General features: G+C 44.5%; 1 protein-coding gene across 7 annotated transcripts in view; it reads left to right on the top strand.

Annotated features, from left to right (window-relative positions):
- The window catches only part of Nav2 (neuron navigator 2), a 379,713-nt gene that overhangs the window by 254,603 nt on the left and 106,122 nt on the right, over nt 1-18,988 (top strand). For all 7 annotated transcript variants that reach the window (XM_058576946.1, XM_058576948.1, XM_058576945.1 and 4 more), the window contains one exon: nt 3,806-3,928. In XM_058576946.1, coding sequence (XP_058432929.1) covers nt 3,806-3,928 — 123 coding nt within the window. The remainder of the gene's footprint in view (nt 1-3,805; nt 3,929-18,988) is intronic.

The following is an 18,988-nucleotide window of genomic DNA, read 5'->3' as shown; positions in this document are numbered from 1 at the left end:
ATTTTAAATTGGATTCTTGGAAGCGAGGTAGATTCTAAGGACAACTCCATCTCCGGTACTGTGCTCCCTCCTAGGGACATACAAAAGAACTCATTTTGAAGACTAGTATCTTAAAAATATGATTGAATAAATTATTATAAACAACTGGGTGAAGAGGTCAATTCCCCATTTCCTCACCCATCTGCCTCACTCCCAGGTGCCCATGGTGAATGAAATAGAATTGTTGCCAGATTAGTTGGATTCATCTCTGTGGCTTTTGTTCTTGGTGCATGTTTGAGAAGGCAGAGGATCCTGCTTTATCCTTGCCCTTACCCTCTCCTCTATCAGAAAAAGTCAGTTCCCAGCAGCATTCAGTCGCATCTCTCTGGGGCCCTCTCACCCTCGCAGGTCGTCATTTTCCGGCAAAACCACATTGTACCTGAGTATTACTGGGTGGGAGGCTGCAGCATGTGTTGATCTTTCATCTCTGTGATGCTTACCAGACTCTTCTCTCCGGCCTTAGCAACAAACCAGGAGGATGCTTGTGTGGGCCCTGAGTCCATGCCCAGGTGCATTTAATTTCCCAACCGTATGTGTTGTTTCACCAGCAATAAAAATCCAGCAGGGAACTGAATGCTAAAATTAGTTCAGTTGTCCTTTGACAAGATCTCCCCAGTCGAAAACTTTTTGTTTATGTAGCTGGTTGGGCAGTCTTTGCTAAAATCAAAATTAAACTATCTCATTTAGGGATGGGGTTATAGCACAATGGTAAAGTGCTTGCCTAGCATGTGTGAGGTACTGGGTTCGATTATCAGCACTGCATATAAATAAATATAAAATAAAAGTCCATTGACAACTAAAAAAATTTTTATATGTATGTGTGTGTGTGTGTGTGTATTTTTTAAACTGCCTCATTTAATGGTACACAAGATGGCATTTTGAAGAACTTCCACTGTATTCTCCTTGAAAGGATATTTAATATAAAAAGTGCAGCCCTTGTCAAGTTACTGCATTTGAGGGTAGGTGTTTTTTATCTCCTTATTGCTGGTTATGGGGTGGATGCATGTAGCCCACGGCTGTGCACTGAGTCACTAGTCACTACATCTGTTGTAAAGTTGGATGCATAGACAGACAGCTGGATAGATGGAGGGATGGGGATATAGTGGCAGATAAAAGGTTTCATTTGCCTTGCCATGTTTTAGATGTCAAGTTTACTAACATTTAAAAGGAGGAAGAACCTGAAATCAGTGTTCTTGCAGAAAGTTTTAGCTAGATTCTGACCTGTGGCTGTGTCTTCATGCTTCATTCATTTGTTCAACAAAAATGAGATTTAGTAAGTACTTAGAATGAGTGAGACATACAGGATATAGATTTGAACAAAAAAGAATAATTCCTGCCTTCAGGGAGCTTACTGTCCCTTGTGAGAGAAACATTAAAAAGCAATTATGCATGGGAAGATTAGATGAACTTTAGATAGGGCAAAGGGGGAAAGAGGAGGGAGGGGAAGGGAGGGGGCGTGGGGGTAGGAAAGACAGTGGAATGAAATGGACATCATTACCCTAAGTACATGTATGAAGACACGAATGGTGTGACTCTACTTTGTGTACAACCAGAGATATGAAAAATTGTGCTCTGTATGTGCACTATGAATTATAATATATTCTGCTGTCATATATAACCAATTAAAATTTTAAAAATGAAAAAAGCAATTATACAAGTTATGATTTAACTACTGTAATTTTAGTCATTTTTGCCTTTATTGAGATATAATTTATATACCATAAAATTAACCACTTTAAAAAAATCTTTATTAGTGCTTATTAATTATTCAATATGCTAGGTTTTATTTGGAGTATTTCTTTACACATAGAAGCATAATTTTGCTGGGCATTGGTGGCATACACCTGTAATCCCAGCAGCTCAGGATGCTGAGGCAGGAGGATGGCAAGTTCAAAGCCAGTCTCAGCAATTTAGCAAGGTCCTAAGCAACTTAGGAAGACCCTGTCTTAAAATAAAAAATAAAAATGGCTGAGAACGTGGTTCAGTGATTAAGCTCCCCTGGGTTTAATCCGTGGTACCAAAAAAAAAAAAAAAGAAGAAGAAAGAAAAAGAAAAGAAAAAAAGCACAATTTGATAAATTTTAAATTTTACTCCCCAGTACCTCCCCCATCCTTCTCCACCCTCTCTCCCTGATTCCTTTCTTTGTCCTACTGGTCTCCCTTATAAAAATTCATCACTTTTAAATGTGCAAAACAGTCATTTTTAGTATATGCAGAGAGCTTTTATCTTTTTAAGTTGATATAGTTGAGTGAAAAACTCACTGTATTCTGTTGTTTTGTCCACACAACCACAGACACTTTGTTGATTGACTCGTAGTTTTCATCATGCTGGTGTTGCATCATCTGATTGCTAATGTCCTTAAGGAAGGAAGAGAGGCCATCAGGTTGCCCAATTTGGAGATGATCTCTGGGAAGCAGCCCTGATGGAAGTTCCTTAGGCCAGTACTAGGAGCTGCTCATCACAGCAGCTACTCCAGGGAAGGCGTTCTCCTCTGCCCCTCACTTGGCGTAGCTAGTTCTCCACAGCGTCTCACAGTTCTGTTCTTCCAAGAACATATCCCAAGAGGGTCCCCAGTCAGAAGTGAGAGATATTCAGGGATCAGGAACCCTTAGGACCTACCCCATATAAGCTAAGCTGAAATGCCAAAGGCAGGAAAACCTGTATAATTTAGTTCATTTGATTCTGTGTCAAGAAATAATGACTCGGGGGGGCTTTTGCTACATGTTATTGAACTTGAACTATAGTATGGTTGTGTTTTCAGGGATCTTACAAGGTGATCCAATGGGGCTATGCAGCGATAGGGATCTGAATTTGGTTTCTGGCTCTACCCAAATTTTGCTTTGCCTTCTGTTCTGTTCTAACATAACCAATCTCCTTTTGGAGCCTCTGGGGAGGAGCCAGGTAGATATGAGGTACAGCTGCTTTGGACCTGATCCAGTGGCTATGCTCTCAGGGAGTCGTCCGGTTGGTCGACAGTCAGCTATCTATTCAGAAAGTTCCAGGGGTCCTCCTTTCCCGACAACACTGATTTCATCAGAAGACAGATTTGGAGCATCACCAAGAGATCTGGCAAATTGGCACGAGAGTTATTCACATAGTTTTGTGACAACCCTTAAGATATCAGTATCAAAGACCATGACAACCATAGTAATGCCTGCCAGTTATAGGGATTTATACAGATTGCAGAGCACTTTGTATTCCTTACCTCAGTTATCCTCACACACTCCTTGTAAGATTCCCACATGTAACAAGCTATGATATTCCCAAGATCTAGAGAAGTGACTTGCCCATAATGATAAAGGGGGCTCTGCTAGCCCCGCAATCCCCTTTCTTTCCTGCCTGCTTTCCCCACTGCACTGCTCTGGAACAGTTCTGCATACAATTTGCTAATGACTTGTCAGTTCCATTTACATTGCTTAGGTAAAACACCTGCTTGTGTAATTGCTGACATTAAAAAGTATGTCATGGATACATCTGACAGTTAATTTTATTCACTAGTTCCCTTCTGCTTCATAGATTCCTGTGAGTTTGGGTTAATTAAGCTGAGTATTTTTTTTTTCCTCTAGCAAGCTGGTGATCCTCTGGGTTGAATCTGTAGCTGAGTTATCCTTGGGCTATGATTGGTGACAGAGCCTCAGGGAATCCTTAGTTCTTCCCCCATTGGAGCACGCAGGGCTTAGCCACGCAGGGCTTCTGGATATGAATAACAAGTCAGTGCGAATGCTTTTGACCATACACATGTATCATCCTCTTCTCCTTTCAAAAGGTATATGACCGATGGTGGACTTGGCCTCTACACCCGTCGCCTGAACCGGCTCCCTGATGGGATGGCTGTGGTGCGTGAGACCCTGCAACGAAATACCTCCCTGGGCCTTGGAGATGCTGACAGGTAAGCTCGCCCTGCTTGGGGTTGGCCAGATGCAGAGGGGACTCCAAAGTGGCCTGAGAAATGAGGGTCATGATGTTGGGAGAGTGGATTGGGGCCCCTTCGACTGGAAGAGAAGAAAGGAACCAGTACAGCAGGTGGAAAAGGCCTGCTGAGTTCTTGAGCCTGGCTTCTTTGTAGGGTGGTGCTTCTGTCAGGGAGAGCACAGGGAATTCAGGTGTGGGTAGATTTGTTGTTGTTTGGTCTGTTGCTACAGCATCCGTGTCAGTTCAGCTGGCCCTAGGGGACCTGCCTCACTTCCTCTCTCACTAGTGCGCTTTCTAGGTATTGCACCTTGCAATAAACAGCAGGTCCATGTGCAGAAGGGAAGCTTGGCCTCGGCCAATCAGGCTTTATCATGTCTCGGTTGCTTGGTAGTAGGAGGTGAGGCTTAAGAATGTGGGTATACACATTAAACTGCTGAACTCAGTAGTTGGCTTTATAGGGGTCTGTCAGGCTTCATGGCACCACTGTCGGGGATGGGGAGCTTCAGACCACACTAAGTAGAGAAAGAGGATGACTGTGGTCTCCAGGGTTCTCCTCCTTACTCTGACACAAACTGATTCTACGACCTTGAGCAGCCTGTTAAGGGAAGGTGTTGAAGTGTATGATTTCCAAGATCCCTTCCAGCTCCAGTGTCCTGTATTTCTGGATCTCAGTACAGATTTCAAATACTGTTTAGTGATCTGACTGTTGAAGTATTTTCTGGCATACTTGACCTCTTTCTGCTTCTGGGTTGATGAAATGTAACATGGAATTTAGATAGGAATTTTTTGAAATGACTGCGCTTTTAGGTGTTCACCCTCAAGTGTCAGAAATCCAGAAAGTAGCACAAGACAAGTCCCAGCCACTCTCCTAGAAGGACTTGCTTTTGACATAGAGCTGGGTGACTCCTGTGATCCTCTGGCTTCCGAGAAACAGGGTAATACACTAAAGAGACAGACACTAAAATCACGCCCAGAAATGGAATTTGCTGCAGAGGAATCTTCACATTCTCTAGGGGAAGGCCAGAAAGCTTGGGCTAGGGCAGAGAGCCCTGGATTAGTGGTCAGGAACTTGGGCTTCGGCCCACTCTCTACCACTGAATTGAAATGTCCTCCATAGAATCCCCCAGTATCCAGGGTGCTCATTTATATTTATATCAGGAATAACAGAAGCTCTCCACCAGATTTCTGGCTCAAGTCAGCTTTTTTTTTCACCCCCTGTAATTAATAAAAAAGTATTGGTTGGAAAATTTGGGAGAAACGTGAACCATTTGAAAATTGCTCCTTTTGTTTCTTAAACTCTCTGTAACTAAAATCTTTCTATTAAATATTATCGGGGGCGGGGTGAGGCGAACACATCAGGTGCTGCAGCACCCCCACTGGAGAGTTCACAACTTGCCAAATTATTTCACTTATTTGTGTTCTCCTGTGATCATGTAGTTTGTTAGTAAATCTATTAGCACAACTGCAGGCCTTACAAGGTACGTTTCCCCTTGTAGCAAGAGAAGAATGTGGGTTCGGCAGTTTAATTTAATGCTTCATTGCAGGGTTAATGGAATTATTATGGATCACAGCCAAGCTTTTTTCTACTTCTGATGATGGAGAATTGGGGGTGGGGTTGGAAAGATGGATAGCATTTGTTATGTTGTTTTAGTTTAGCCTGCATGATTAAACCAACAACAGTGTATTCTAGTCCTTCACAGATGAATGCTGAGGTGCGATCACACAAAACTGAATGGATAACCCGTTAAATATTAAATAAAGAACTCAAGTGGCTTTAAAAAAAAAATAGGACTTAAGTTTAGTGCGGTGATACACACCTTTAATCCCAGCTTCTCAGGAGGCTGAGGCAGGAGAATTACAAATTCAAGGCCAGCCTAGGCAACTTAGGGAGACCCTGTCTCAAAATAAAAAGTAAAAAGGCCTATATCTTTTTAGAGAACATATTTCCATTTACCAGGACAAGAATAGTATTACCCAAATTACAACATTTGGGGAACTATTTCAAGGGTACAGTACTTCTGGGTTCAATCCTCAGTACTACCAAAGAAAAAAGGATTTAGTAATGATTATAAATTTCTTACTATATCATATAATTTCTGGCTTTCAGGAAGGGAGATATTTTATATTATTCTAGAATGTGCTGAATTTTTAATCACCAGTTACTGTGAACAGACCATTGTGATGCTTCATCTGTGGCTAAGCTGAAATAGTAGTGGATTTGCCTATATAAAGTTATCCATGTAAATCTCTATGTCTGTATTCCAGAGAAGTGTTTCACAAGGTTGGGGAGGCTAATGTCAGTAATACAGGAAATCATATTAGGTGGTAGATAGGGAAATTTTCCTAATATTTATATTTTAATTTTTATATTTTAAATACTATCACATCAAACCATGATTTCACACATATTGCTTAAGGTAAGAATAATGTACAGGACTGGGATTGCAGCTAAGTGGTAGAGCACTTGCCTAGCATGTGTGAGATGCTGGGTTCGATCCTCAGCACCACATACAAACAAAGATGTTGTGTCCGCCGAAAACTAAAAAATAAATATTAAAATTCTCTCTCTCTCTCTCTCTCTCTCTCTCTCTTTAAAAAAAAAAGTTAAAAAAATTAAAAAATAATGTAGGCATGAGACAACAACTCACTATGAAATATCAAGGAAAAATATCACAGATGGTGACTGTGCAAATGTTTCCAACTTAGTAATGCTGTTCTTGCCCTGTTCTATAATTGGAAATATGTTCTCCAACAATTTAAATTAGACAAGTGACCAGAATTCTTCCTTTTTAACCTCTAGGAGGTTATATATAGAAAGGAACTCCAGTCTTTATGGATTTACACATAAGCAATAGGCCACATCATGTGTTCTCTAAAGGAAATAGGAAACGTTCTGACAGATTAGACCTGACCATATTTCAGCAAAGGGAAGACGAGCATGAGAAAGGCAGATCACCCTATGGATGAGAAGACCGCTGACCTCGGCAGTGGCTCAGGAGGACAGCAGCTATTCCCTAAGACTTTAAAGGACCATGACCTCCCAGAAAGACCTTAGCTATTTGCAACAGAATGTAGCTGCTGTGTCTTTAGGGTTATTAAAAGCAACTGATAAGAATGTGTACCTTTGGAGTCTAAAAGATAGAGACCATGTCAGTTTGTATCTTGTATGTCACCAGCTGGCTTTTGAGAAATTATAAATTAAGATAGTAAACTTGGAGTGCCAATTCTCCCCTTGATCTCCTCTCACTCTCCAGTTCTTTCCTGATATTGATCAGTGGCTACTTCCAGCCAACTAGAGCCAGTGGGCTGAGATGGGAGGATCAAAAGGGATGAATCAAGGTGGCTTATTGCATGTCACAAGCCCCAGATAGCAGACAAGTGAAAGGTACTTTCAGAGGAAGAAGAAATGGGGCAAGCGGGGTAGAGAGACTGGGTTAATGGAGAGCGGGATGGTTGGTTGAACTTCCGCTAGTTCCTACACACCCTGCTGTCCCCTCAGAAGCTCTGGAACTCCAGGAGTTGGGGTGCTTTGACAGCTGAAAGCTCAGCTCTAGGGAGGTTTCCACTTGTGTGTCCCTTTCTTGGTCCCTCCAGAGCATCACTGTGCTTGGCAGCCTTCACCCACCTGCGCATTAGTGAGCGATGGGTGAAAGCATTTAAATCCCCCTCCTGAGTGGCACCCCAAGGTAACACACATGTCATCAGGAGCACCAGGAGAGCATAAGTCAGGCTCCCTCCATGTGTACCTTAGATCAGGAGGACTGGAATTCATTGGTCACCTTCTTCCAAGCTATCAGAACACTGATGTTAACTCCAATGACTGATTATTTGGGATACCAAAGCCATATTACTTCACAACTTCTGAACGCAAAATCAAAGGTTTGTGGTGAAATGTTGTCCTGAGACTGTAACAAAATGAAAATCGCCCTCCAACATTGTGCCAGGAAACTGAGCAAAAGAGACAGCATTATTTTCCCCTTCATATTTCAAGTGTTTCCTGACCCTCTGATTATGAATATTTGAGGCACTGAGATTGCTCTTGCCATTACGGATCCGTAGTCTCCTCAGCCTACCTTTGGGCCCGGGCCTTGGCGCTCAGAGCTGTCCCAATTTCGGCTTGAATTGGGAGATCCACTCTCGGGCGAGTCCCACAGTATGAGGATGTAACTATGTGACTTGGTATTCAAGTAGTCTGCCAAACTGAGCCCTCTCTCCTCACCCAGAGTGTCACAAGAACTCCAAGAGCCCAGGCACTGCTTGCCTTTATAATTTGTATGGAACAAAGTGGTCCAGCTGATGCCAAACTGTGCATTCACAGATTCCAGCCAACCCAGAGGGAAGAGTTTAATCGAGGCCAGAGGACCCCAGTTAGCAGGCAGAAGTAGTGGGGACACTGGATGGAGGGACAGGTCTCCAAGCCAGTTATTTCTTAGGCATAGTCCCTTCTGAGATCCATAGAAGAAGAGGAGCAAAAATGGGAAGAGATTCTTCCTTTGCCCTCAATTCCAAACCTGTGATGGGCATAATAATCACCCCCAAATGTCTACGTCTCTGAATCTCCAGAACCTGTGGATAGGTTGTTACCCGGCAGGGGGTAGGAAAGGTTGCTTATTGACTAACAGAGAGATTGCTCTGGGTCAAATGGGCTCCGTGTGGTTACAAGATGCTTGAAAGTACAAAAGGAAGACAGAAGAGGAAGCTAGAGCAATGCCATGTGGCAGGGAGGTGACCTGCCATTGCCAGCCTTGGAGATGAGGAGGAAGACCACTGCCATAGGATGCAGGTGCCTCTGGAAGAGGGAAAGGCAGAGAGCAGATGCTCCCCTGGGACCTCCAGAAATGAACAGAGCCTGCTGACACCATGACTCTAGAAACATGAAGTTATAGATTTGTAAGGTAGCGTTTTTAGCCACTCTGTTTATAGTAGTTTGCTACAACAGCAATAAAAAAAAAAAATCAGTTGAAAACTTTATCAGAAACTAGTAAAAACAGTAATAGTTGCGCTTTTCCTAATGGATTGCTAAGAACTGTGCCAATCACCTTACCAATATTAGGTCATTTATCCTGACCCTTTGAGAGGATGTGTTATCCTAGTTTTATATATATTTTTTTTATTTTTTTTTTATTTTTTAGTTCTCGGTGGACACAACATCATTGTTTGTATGTGGTGCTGAGGATCGAACCCGGGTCGCACGCATGCCAGGCGAGCGCGCTACCGCTTGAGCCACATCCCCATATCCTAGTTTTATAGACTTGAAGCGGTGGAGCGTAAACTTGCTCCAGGTTACACTAATGAGGATCTAAGCTGGGCTGCAAACCCAGGCCTGTTAGCATCTCCTCCACCCCAATCCCCACCCGGTGCTCTACCAGCTAACCTCCTTTAGGGAGCTCTCCTTGTAGAGAATTTTTTTAATTCCTTAAGTAACTCCCACCCTTATCTCAGCACCATCTTTTTAAATGAGACTGTAGTCACTAAAAACTCTTGAAAAAATCCTTGAGGGATAGTGCAAAGCAATTTGCATTAAGAGAGAAGGAATATTTCCTGACTCGTCTCTCCCCATCCCAGACTTTTTGCACATGGACACTGCAGATGGGTTTGTTCTCACCCCTTTTCCATCAGTGACCTCAGATCTCAAGGAAAAGGTCCTTTTGTACAGAAGTCTGGACCAGCTCACTCCTTGCAAGTTTGAAGTAGGGATTCCTGTTTGCAAATTCTGACCAATTGCAATGCCGTGTTGTTAGTGGGGGAAGGAGTCCATAATTTCAAGATTCCAGACAAGGGCTGATGTTTCTCTTTAGTGACCTAGGAAATCCAGGGCCACCAGAATCTGTGAAGATTCTGCAGTCATCCCAAAATTTCTTTATCAGGCACAGTGGTCTGAAGGATGCTGATGCAAGAGGGTCACAAGTTCCAGGCCAGCCTGGGGAACTTAGTGAGACTCTGTTTCAAAATTTAAAAATTTTCTGGGTGTGCTGGTGCACACTTGTAATCCCATTTTCCAGAGGTTGAGGCAGGAGTATCACAAGTTTGAGATCAATCTCAGAAAGTTAATGAGACCCTAAGCAACTTAGTGAGACCCTGTGTCCAAAGGAAAAGGGCCGGGGGAAGGCGTGGGAATGTAGTTCACACCCAATACTAGAGGGGGGATAATGAAAATAAACAAAGTAAAAGTTTAATTTCTTAGTCCCACTAGCCACATTTAAAGTGCTTAGAAGCCCCAGCTGGCTAGTGGCTGACCCAGCTGGATGGCACAGACAGCACATTTCCATCATTACAGCAAGGTCTTCTGCATAGCACTGGTAACACGGTCTCAGATATATTGCAAAAGGCAGCTAAGGAGGAAGAGATGTGGGGTTTTCTGTAAGGACACCCTGGTTCCAGTTCTCTCTTATGCAAGTCATTTAACTTCCCGGGGTTTGATTTTTTTTTTTTTTTTGGTCTCTAAAACAAGGATGGAATTCATACCTGTCTCCCAGAGAAAGTGTTTGTAAAGCATCAAAGAGAAAAGCTCTTCACTCTCCCTGTGAGCCACTCAGGGCAGTCTGGGCTCTACCTCTCTGCAACTCGCTTTTCTTTATTTAATTACTCATAACTAAGTTCTCTTCTTTCTGTAATAGTTTATAATAACTAGATGATAAAAGAACAGTTGTAATTTAAAGCAATATAGCATTAGGACCAGGGGGAACTGTAAGTTAGAATATAATGTGTAGAAAAGGAAGAAATAGAGAATACGTACACACTAACCATAAGGTTCTACATGGTGGCATTTTTGAGGGGTAGTTCATCATTGAGCTCCCTAGTAGCCCAAGTGAAAATGGACCACATGAGCCTTCAAGCCACCCTCCCTTTCAGATTTGTAACATACTATTTTATCTTTGGGTCAGTCACTTGATCTTGATAAATCACTCCTTCTCCCTCTTTCTCTCACTCCCATTCTCTTCTCATTTTCCTCGCCCTCTCCTTTTGAGTGCCTTGTTACTCTCAGTGACACCTGTTAGTGCCCAAGAGCATTTTCTCAGTCCTGCATTCAAGGATTCTACCTGTTCTCATGGGACCGTGATGTTTATTCTGTTTCCTTTCCATCTCTCTTCCCCTTTCCTCTCCTGTTTGTGGACAGGAGAAACAAAGGAGGAGAGATGGAAAGTCATTTTCATTTTAAAGCTCATAAAAGGCGGCTTAGAGGCAAACCTCTACTTCCATGGTAACAGGGTAGTAATTACGGCATTGGGCTTTCCCAAGGGCCGCTTTCCTGCGGGTACTACTGGCTTCCTTTTAAGTGAGAGCTGCTTCTTGTAGAATCCGTGGGCAGGGGCCACCTGGGCTGAATGGAGGGTGGCGCTGACAGGAAGCAAACCATCTGCACTTCAAACCACAAAGGAATTCTCCAGAGGGTCAGGAAGAGAAGAGACAGAACAGCCTGCAGAGTCTCATTCCTTGTGCACGCACTGTTCTCAGGAAAGAAAGAAAGAACAGAGCAGTGTGGCAGGCCCGCGAGACTCTCCCACACCATGTTGCCCACATTCCTAACCTCATCCCCAGCTCTGTCACACCACATGTGACAGCACAGCCAGGTGGGAAGCAGAATCACAACTTCAAAGTCCGTTTTCTGTAAATGGTGTGTTTTCAACAGTTATTTAAAGGTAATTTGTACTTAAAGTGTGGATGAAAAGATGTCTAGCTATATGAAAGCCGGAATGAGAGGCCAAACAGAGGAGCCAGAACAGAGAACGTTTCTCTGTGCTTATTCCCTCAGCAACCCACCACATAGGCCCCAAGCCCCTGCAGAAATGTGTCCTACAACAGGAAATAACTCCATGTATTTTAATCTAGGTTTCTGGGAAAGCCTTTGCATCAGTTAGGATAGGGCAGGTGTAACAAGTCATTCCAAAAACCCACCCTGACTCTCTGGCAGTTCGGGGCGGCTGCCTTGTATATCAATTCTGGCTCTGGGACCCAGGATGCCAGAGGGATTTCCATTTAGAGCACTGGTCATCCCCATCACTATGAGAGCACAGTGAACCACACACTGTCTCTTAAAGTTTCTGCACAGGAATGACCACGGGACAGCCACTCACTTGTCATTGGCCAGAGAAAGTCACATGGATATACTTAAATTCAAAGGAGAAGGATGTGCAGTTCTACCATGTGTCTGCAAGGAGAACAGAAAACATGCTGACTATACCAGTGACTTCACAGTTTTATTACAGCCTGAGCTTAATGTCCATCCGTGCCCTATTTTTCAATCAACTCCATGTCAGGCAATGAATCATATATTTACTGTATACCTATCAGATGTCAAGCACAGTGCCCACCCCACCCCACCCCCCGGACCCCATGGCCTCTAATAGCACCTCTGGATGGGACAGAGTGAGCAGATATAATTGCCTTTCTGGTGGGTAAGGAATGTGGTAGTTGAATTGTTAAGGAATTTTATCCAGTGCCGTGGGTCAGGTGTATGTCAACCAGGTATTTGGAGTATGTTTTGATATGTGACAGCTTGTTGAAAATGCTGATGATTGCTTAATATTTCCTGAGCGCCTCCCATGCAGCAGGCCTTTGGGCTCCAAAGATAAGTAGGACAGAGTCCCTGCACTCGAGAGAGACTTTCGTCAGACATTGTGACCCTGTGTGCCAAGAGCTAAAGAGACGTTTTCCGAGTGCTAACTGTGGGCCTACGCTGGGAACTTATTGCTATCCTAATAAAATGCAGGGAGGTTTGCTTGTAGTGGGTTTTGGTCAGTGAGGATTTAAAAGATCCTTTAGAAACACTACCCAAGTGTCAAACAGGCCTGTTCATCTCATCATACATGTGGGATTTCTTTTTTGTTTCCTTTAATATCCTTTGTAGGGGCTGGGTTGTAGCTCTTGGTAGAGTGCTTGCCTAGCATGTATGAGACACTGGATTTGATTCTTAGCACCACATATAAATAAATAAATTAAATAAAGGTCCATCAACAACTAAAAAATACATATACCACAAAATCCTTTGTCGCTTTTTAAAAAAAATATTGTTTTTAAAATTTTTTTTAAATATATTTTTTAGTTGTGGATGGACACAATACCTCTATGTGTTTTATTTATTTATTTTTATGTGGTACTAAGGATTGACCCCAGTGCCTCACACGAGTGCTGTGCCACTGAGCCCCAACCCCAGCCCCGCTTTGTTACTTTTAAAGAGCAACCTCACGGTGAGTTCAGTTACTAAAATACAAGATCGAATAGAATAAGACCAGTGTCTAGCTAGGACAGCCCTTATGTTGGCTTATGCCAAGTGTCCCTAGTTTCAGTTGTTGGTCCACTGTGACAGCCCAGTGGCAGAAAGTGAATTTGTATCCATAGTCGTCTTGCATATCCATCTTTTGCCCCGGCTGCCTCTCTTCAGCCAGTTTACCCCACACAGAGGCTTTCCACGCCAGGGCCCGGTGGGTTCACTCATCAGTTATAGCCTCTCGCTTTGCCTGTGAGGTAACTGAGTCTGTGAGTGGCCCAACAACTATTTCCTCCAGGCCCCAGAGAGTAAGGTCGCCTCCATGTATGAAGAACATGAACTCGGAGGATCTCTGATGAAAGCACAGGTGTTTGGTGGTGATCATGAATGACCATGAGTGGCATCATGAATACCCACATGGTAAGGGAAGGAGTGCATTAGGAACCCAAAGACCTTATCCTGGACCTGACTGCCACCTTGGCAAGGTGCTTTCCCTCTCTGCCTCCCATTTCTCCCCCTGAACCATCAGGCCAGCTGATCTTTAAGGCCTCTGAGCTCCTGTGAGCCAGGGTTCTTGTTTATCACCTGAAGGCAAAGTGACAGAGTGATTCTGGAGCTCATCCTCATGGGAAGGCCCCTGTGAGCTCTTCCACTCTGAGTGTCACCATGACATGAGTTGGTTGTGATGCCGTTTCAGCTAGAAGCAGGTTGCTTGCCCCAGGCCCCCAGCATGTCCAGGCTTGAGTGCTGCCGCAGCTGCCTGGCCAAGGGAGGGCCCCTCCTGTGCACACAGCAGACCTCTCAGGGAAGGAGACTCAAGGTGTCTTTCCTTGCTGTACGCTAAGCCCATCCACTTGGAGGAGTTTGAGAGAGGTGGCTGCTCTTGCTGATGGTGGGCTCAGAAGAATGCCTGGGACTGAAGGACCAGAATGAGATCTTCTGAGGGGAAGTGTGGGAAGGACAGAGCTGTGGTTGACAGTGGTTGGCCCTTAGGCCTTCTGACACTTTGGAGAAAATCTTCTGTCATACATTGCAATGGATTTTGTTTGAACTGGAGCCTCACTGTGATTATATTAAGAGATGAAGCTCATAGAATTGTCTTATTTTCTTGTAGAGATAACAAAACTCAAAATAACTGATAAGCAATGAATTATACTCCTTTTGGTGGGTGTTTTGACTTAGGATTTAATTAGCCTTAGCTATATTGTTCCCTAAATCAGCATTCATAGTGGGTATTAACTATCCAGGGCTAGGTGGGTGGTCAGCCCTGGGCATGGGTCAAATTGGGGAGTGTGGAGGGATTTTCCCTCATTGATTGTTCATGTAGTTACACTAGCATCCAGAGGACAAGACAGCACTTGGGATGGGTTTGAGGTCATACAAGGAAACAATGAGTTTTACATTTAAGGAAACTGAGGCTCCTTTCCCAAAGCAACAGTGATATAAGAGACAAAATTAGAATTTGAACTCAGATCTCTGTAGCCACAAAACCACAGCTTTCAGTTTTTACACTGGTTTACCCCTTCATTCAAAGGCTGTGTTGCCATCCCTCCCCAAAAAAAGAAGCTTGCTCGGACTGAGTAGTTGGTGAGCATCTCCCTGGCACCAGACATCAGCTGAGTTACTTGTAGAGGTGACTGCCTCCAGCCTGTTGGCCTTCAAGACTTCTTCTTGGGGGGGGGGGGGGGGGCTGGGGATGTGGCTCAAGCGATAGAGCGCTCGCCTGGCATGCGTGCAGCCTGGGTTCAATCCTCAGCACCACATACAAACAAAGATGTTGTGTCTGCCGATAACTAAAAATAAATATTAAAAAAAAAAAAAAAGACTTCTTCCTCGGTACCATTTTCCCCATTTAGGAGGTTCCACAAAAGGCGAGCCCAAGTCAGCCCAGGCTCAGCCCAGGCTCTGCCGTGGCTGAGGGAATCCTCTCTCACCTGAGAGGATCCTAGGAATGCTTGAAGCTGCAAGTTTAATACTTATTTATTTATTTTTTGAAGATTTTTTGTTATTGTTGTTGTTTATTTTTATGTGGTGCCAGGGATCAAACCCAGTGCCTCATGCATTCTAGGTAAGTGCTCTACCACTGAGCCCCAACCCCAGCCCCAATACTGCTCTCTTAAGAATACACAAGCCTGGAGCACTCCTGTCATCCTCACTACTCAGAAAGCTGAAGCAATAGAATCATAAGCTCAAGGCCAACCTGGACAACTTAGTAAGATCTTGTCCCCTCAAAAATTCAAAAGGCAGGGGGATGTAGTATAGTGGTAGAGCATTGCTGGGTTTAATCCCCAGTACCACCAAAAAAAGTTTTAGTGTTTTATTATCAGTAAAGTTTTCAGAGTTGTCTGTGTCCTGTCCTATTAATCATATTGGTTGACAACCAGAGTATCCCTTCAGTTGTCCCCTTCTAGAGGTGGCCTTTGCTGTAGACTGCAGTGGCTTTTTATGTCTCATCAGCCCAGGAAGAGGAGGAGGCTGTCTCTGGGCTCTAGTGGCAGCCCATGTTTCTCCTTGTCCTCTGCATACTTTGATTTATCTCTCTCATTAATCCCTGGAGTTCAGCACTACACAATAGCCTGAAATGAGATCTGAAGACTCTGACATTTTGAAGGATGTTGCAAGATTGTATGGAGGAGATTAAATGGAGACTAAAGGAAATGAGGTGGCTGCACGGGTGGGTGGCTCCAACCCCCAGCTTCAAGATGTCTATTGTCACCTCTCCTTTAAGCTGACCCTGAGATTTGGGGAAAGGGACTCACAGCCCTCCAGTTCCTCAGTGGCAAAATGAGGTTTAAAAAGGAATGCCCCCTGGCTGCTGATTCGAGCTGTCAACGTGGTTGGTGGGCAGCCCTTCAGTGTGCATAGTTGAAGCCCTAGGGACCAAGGGCAGCAGAGCCTTAGGACATTGTGGCTTTGGGTGGGAGTCTGCTTGTCACCTTTTGTGGGGTGCAAAGGTGGACTACGGAAAGTGGGTGCAGGAGCCCCTTTTGGTGTCCTACATTTGGCCAGGAGATGTCTGAGTATTGTTGGGGGAGGAAGGTGGATCCCCAAGTACCCTCTGACTAGTGGAGAGTTCTGCAGAGAGAAAGGTCCATTTGTTCACTATCAGTATGGTAGCAACTCATGATGGGGACAACAGGGACAGGTTCCTTAGGAGACTGCTTAATCCTCCCCCACAGGGCCCTTGGTAATTTGGAATCTAGGATCCTAGTCTCATTGTCAACAACAACTCTCATTTGTTGAGCTCCTGCGATGTCCCAGGTATTCTCCTCAGTTTTCTGACAACCCAGAGAACCCACCAAGACAGGAATTACCCCCATTTCACAGACGAGGAATCGGGGATCAGTGAGCCTAAGGGACTTTTTTGAGTTACATAGGCAGTGCATGGCAGAGCTTTGAATTCCAGCCCAGGTCAGACTTCAAAGCCAGTGTTGCATCTGAGACACCATACTGCCCATACTAACAGAGGAAAGTGGGCCACTCTTGACCAGTCCATGGACTTAGCTGTCTCTCATGATGATCCAGAAGATGCTCCCACTTCCCCTAGGGAACCCTGCTAGTCTCCAGCCCTGCCTTCCCTGGGAAGCCTTCCTAGCTTCTCCCCTCCCACACCCCAGGCCTCTCGTCCATCTGGGGTCCCCGTAACCCATCGTACTTTCTGTGATAGCAGTTAACATGCCTTTGGGATTCTGGGCTCTCAGGTGTGGTCTTCCCCTCTAGACCAAGAGGGATGACCCAGAATGCAGTCACGTTCTTCTCTGCTTTCTCAGACTTTACACAGAACTTGGCACCTATGGTTGTAGATGTTTGCTAATATATTTAATTAATGAGTCAATGCTAATGAGGTAACTAATAAGATTTACTCCTCTTTTTCCATCCAGTTCGTTGGCCAATGAGCTATAAATCTCTCTGCTTTCTCATCCCCTACCTCCCTACCACCACCTCCACAGCAGCCCAGGCAGCCATTGTCTCATCTGAGTTCCCACCGTCATCTCCTGGGCTCTCTGGCTCCACTGTTGCCTTCCGATGGTACTTCTCCACCCAGCAGTCATTATATATCTATATGTATATCTATATTTATATATCTCTAACGAATACATCAGATCCCCTCAGTCCCTGCCTCAAACTTCATGTGCATGCCGTAGCCCCTGCCCATCTCCCTGGCCTCTCCTCATGCTCCTTCCTTTAGCTTCTCCAACATACCACACCTTAAGAACCTTTGCACATGCTATTCCCTCTGACTGGATGTCCTTCCCACCCATCTCCTTTTCTCTTTACAGACTGGCTCATTCTCCTCCTTCAGGTCTCAACTCAAACATTATCTCAGGGAAGCGGTCCCCAACCAATCCACCAAACAGAGGTCTCAGCCATTAAGTTCTTTTAGAAATTGTTTATTTCATATCTACTCGATTATTTGACATCCCTTGTTCTGATAAGTTTATATTTATCTGTCTGTTACATTTTCCCTTGTAGATGTAAGCATAAGTAAAACAACAACCAGGTCAGCGTTGCTAGTGGGAGAATCCCCTTTTCTGGCATAATGACTGGCTCAGAGGGATTGCTTCTTACTAGACCATGAATGAATAAATGAATGAATGAATGAATGCCAGGCCCTGTAATGCAGGACTCATGTACTGAATGTTTAAAACCAATGTCAGAACAGGGCACTGGCCAAACGGAACAGGGATATGATCCATTCAAGTGGCCATCATGCTCCTGTAAACTACTCTTAATGAGTGACAAAAGTCAATCTTGGTGCTATGGTGAACCATCTAACTCTGTCTTTATCCAGCCCTCAAACCTGCCCCCAACATCCCCCCACTCAAAAAAAATGGGTTTATTGATATCTAAGAACTTTTCTTGTCAGACACTAAATGGTTTGATCCAGGATGCTACCATTTTGGAAAATCTATTTGAGCTGTCACTTCCTGACAGGTTTAGACTGCAGCTTTCCTGCCTCCCAGCTCCATGATAATAGGGGTCAGGTAACTTGTCCATCCCCGAGGCCCCGTGTTCTCATCTGTGCTCACCTCCTTGGGCTGCTGTGGACATGATGTGAGACAGTGCTAGGTTATGCCTGTGCCTGGTGATTATTATTATTTAGTAATGGATTAGGATGCTGGGTTCACAGGAGAAGGGAGCAAGGCTTAGAAAAGCTTAAAATTCCCTCATCTGGGAGCTGGGATGTAAATGTAGGTCCTTTCAGCCCTGATCCTGCACTGTGCCCACAGGGTATCTTTCTCTCTTTCTGATTCTGCTTTGGGGGAAGTCTCACTTAGTTCTTGATCCCCTGCTTGTCCCTTCCTCAGGGAAGTCAGGCAGGAGACAAAGCAGAAAATATGTAATGCCTAGGATCCCAGTGGGGTAGCTGGCAAAAGCTGGAGTAGTCAACAAGGGGCTAACCACGTCCTGGTGGGAGGGCCTGTTCTTTAGAATCAACAGCCTAACCAACATCAGAGGTGCAAACCTGTTAAAATCCCCAGCGAAGGTCTTGAAACAGAACATGAAAGGGTGCGTGACCCTGCAGATTTGAACTTCTCTCAGAGCCAGGCTATAATTCCAGCTTGGATTTGGAAGGAAAGATCTGAACCATAATTTGGGGAGGGCCTCAGAACAGGCACTGATTATGTTTCAAGACACTAGCTGCGGGATGAGGTAGCCCTGTGAGGGGGTGTGGGCAGCCAGAGCAGGGTGTCTGGCTGAGGCAATTAAACATGCTTGCTCCCATTTTAAACAAAGGCAGAGGAAGCCAGGCTCTTAATGATCTGGAATAAAGGGGCAGTGAGCAAAGCCAGCAGGCTGGAGGGGCTCCTGTGGGCCCGACCTACC

This window comes from Marmota monax, unplaced genomic scaffold (genome assembly GCF_021218885.2).
Source record: "Marmota monax isolate L192 unplaced genomic scaffold, Marmota_monax_Labrador192_F-V1.1 WCK01_AAM20220418_F8-fsc00061, whole genome shotgun sequence".
Taxonomy (NCBI): domain Eukaryota; kingdom Metazoa; phylum Chordata; class Mammalia; order Rodentia; family Sciuridae; genus Marmota; species Marmota monax.
The sequence above is the reverse complement of the archived record's forward strand: the minus strand, read 5'-3'. Positions and strand labels throughout refer to the sequence as shown.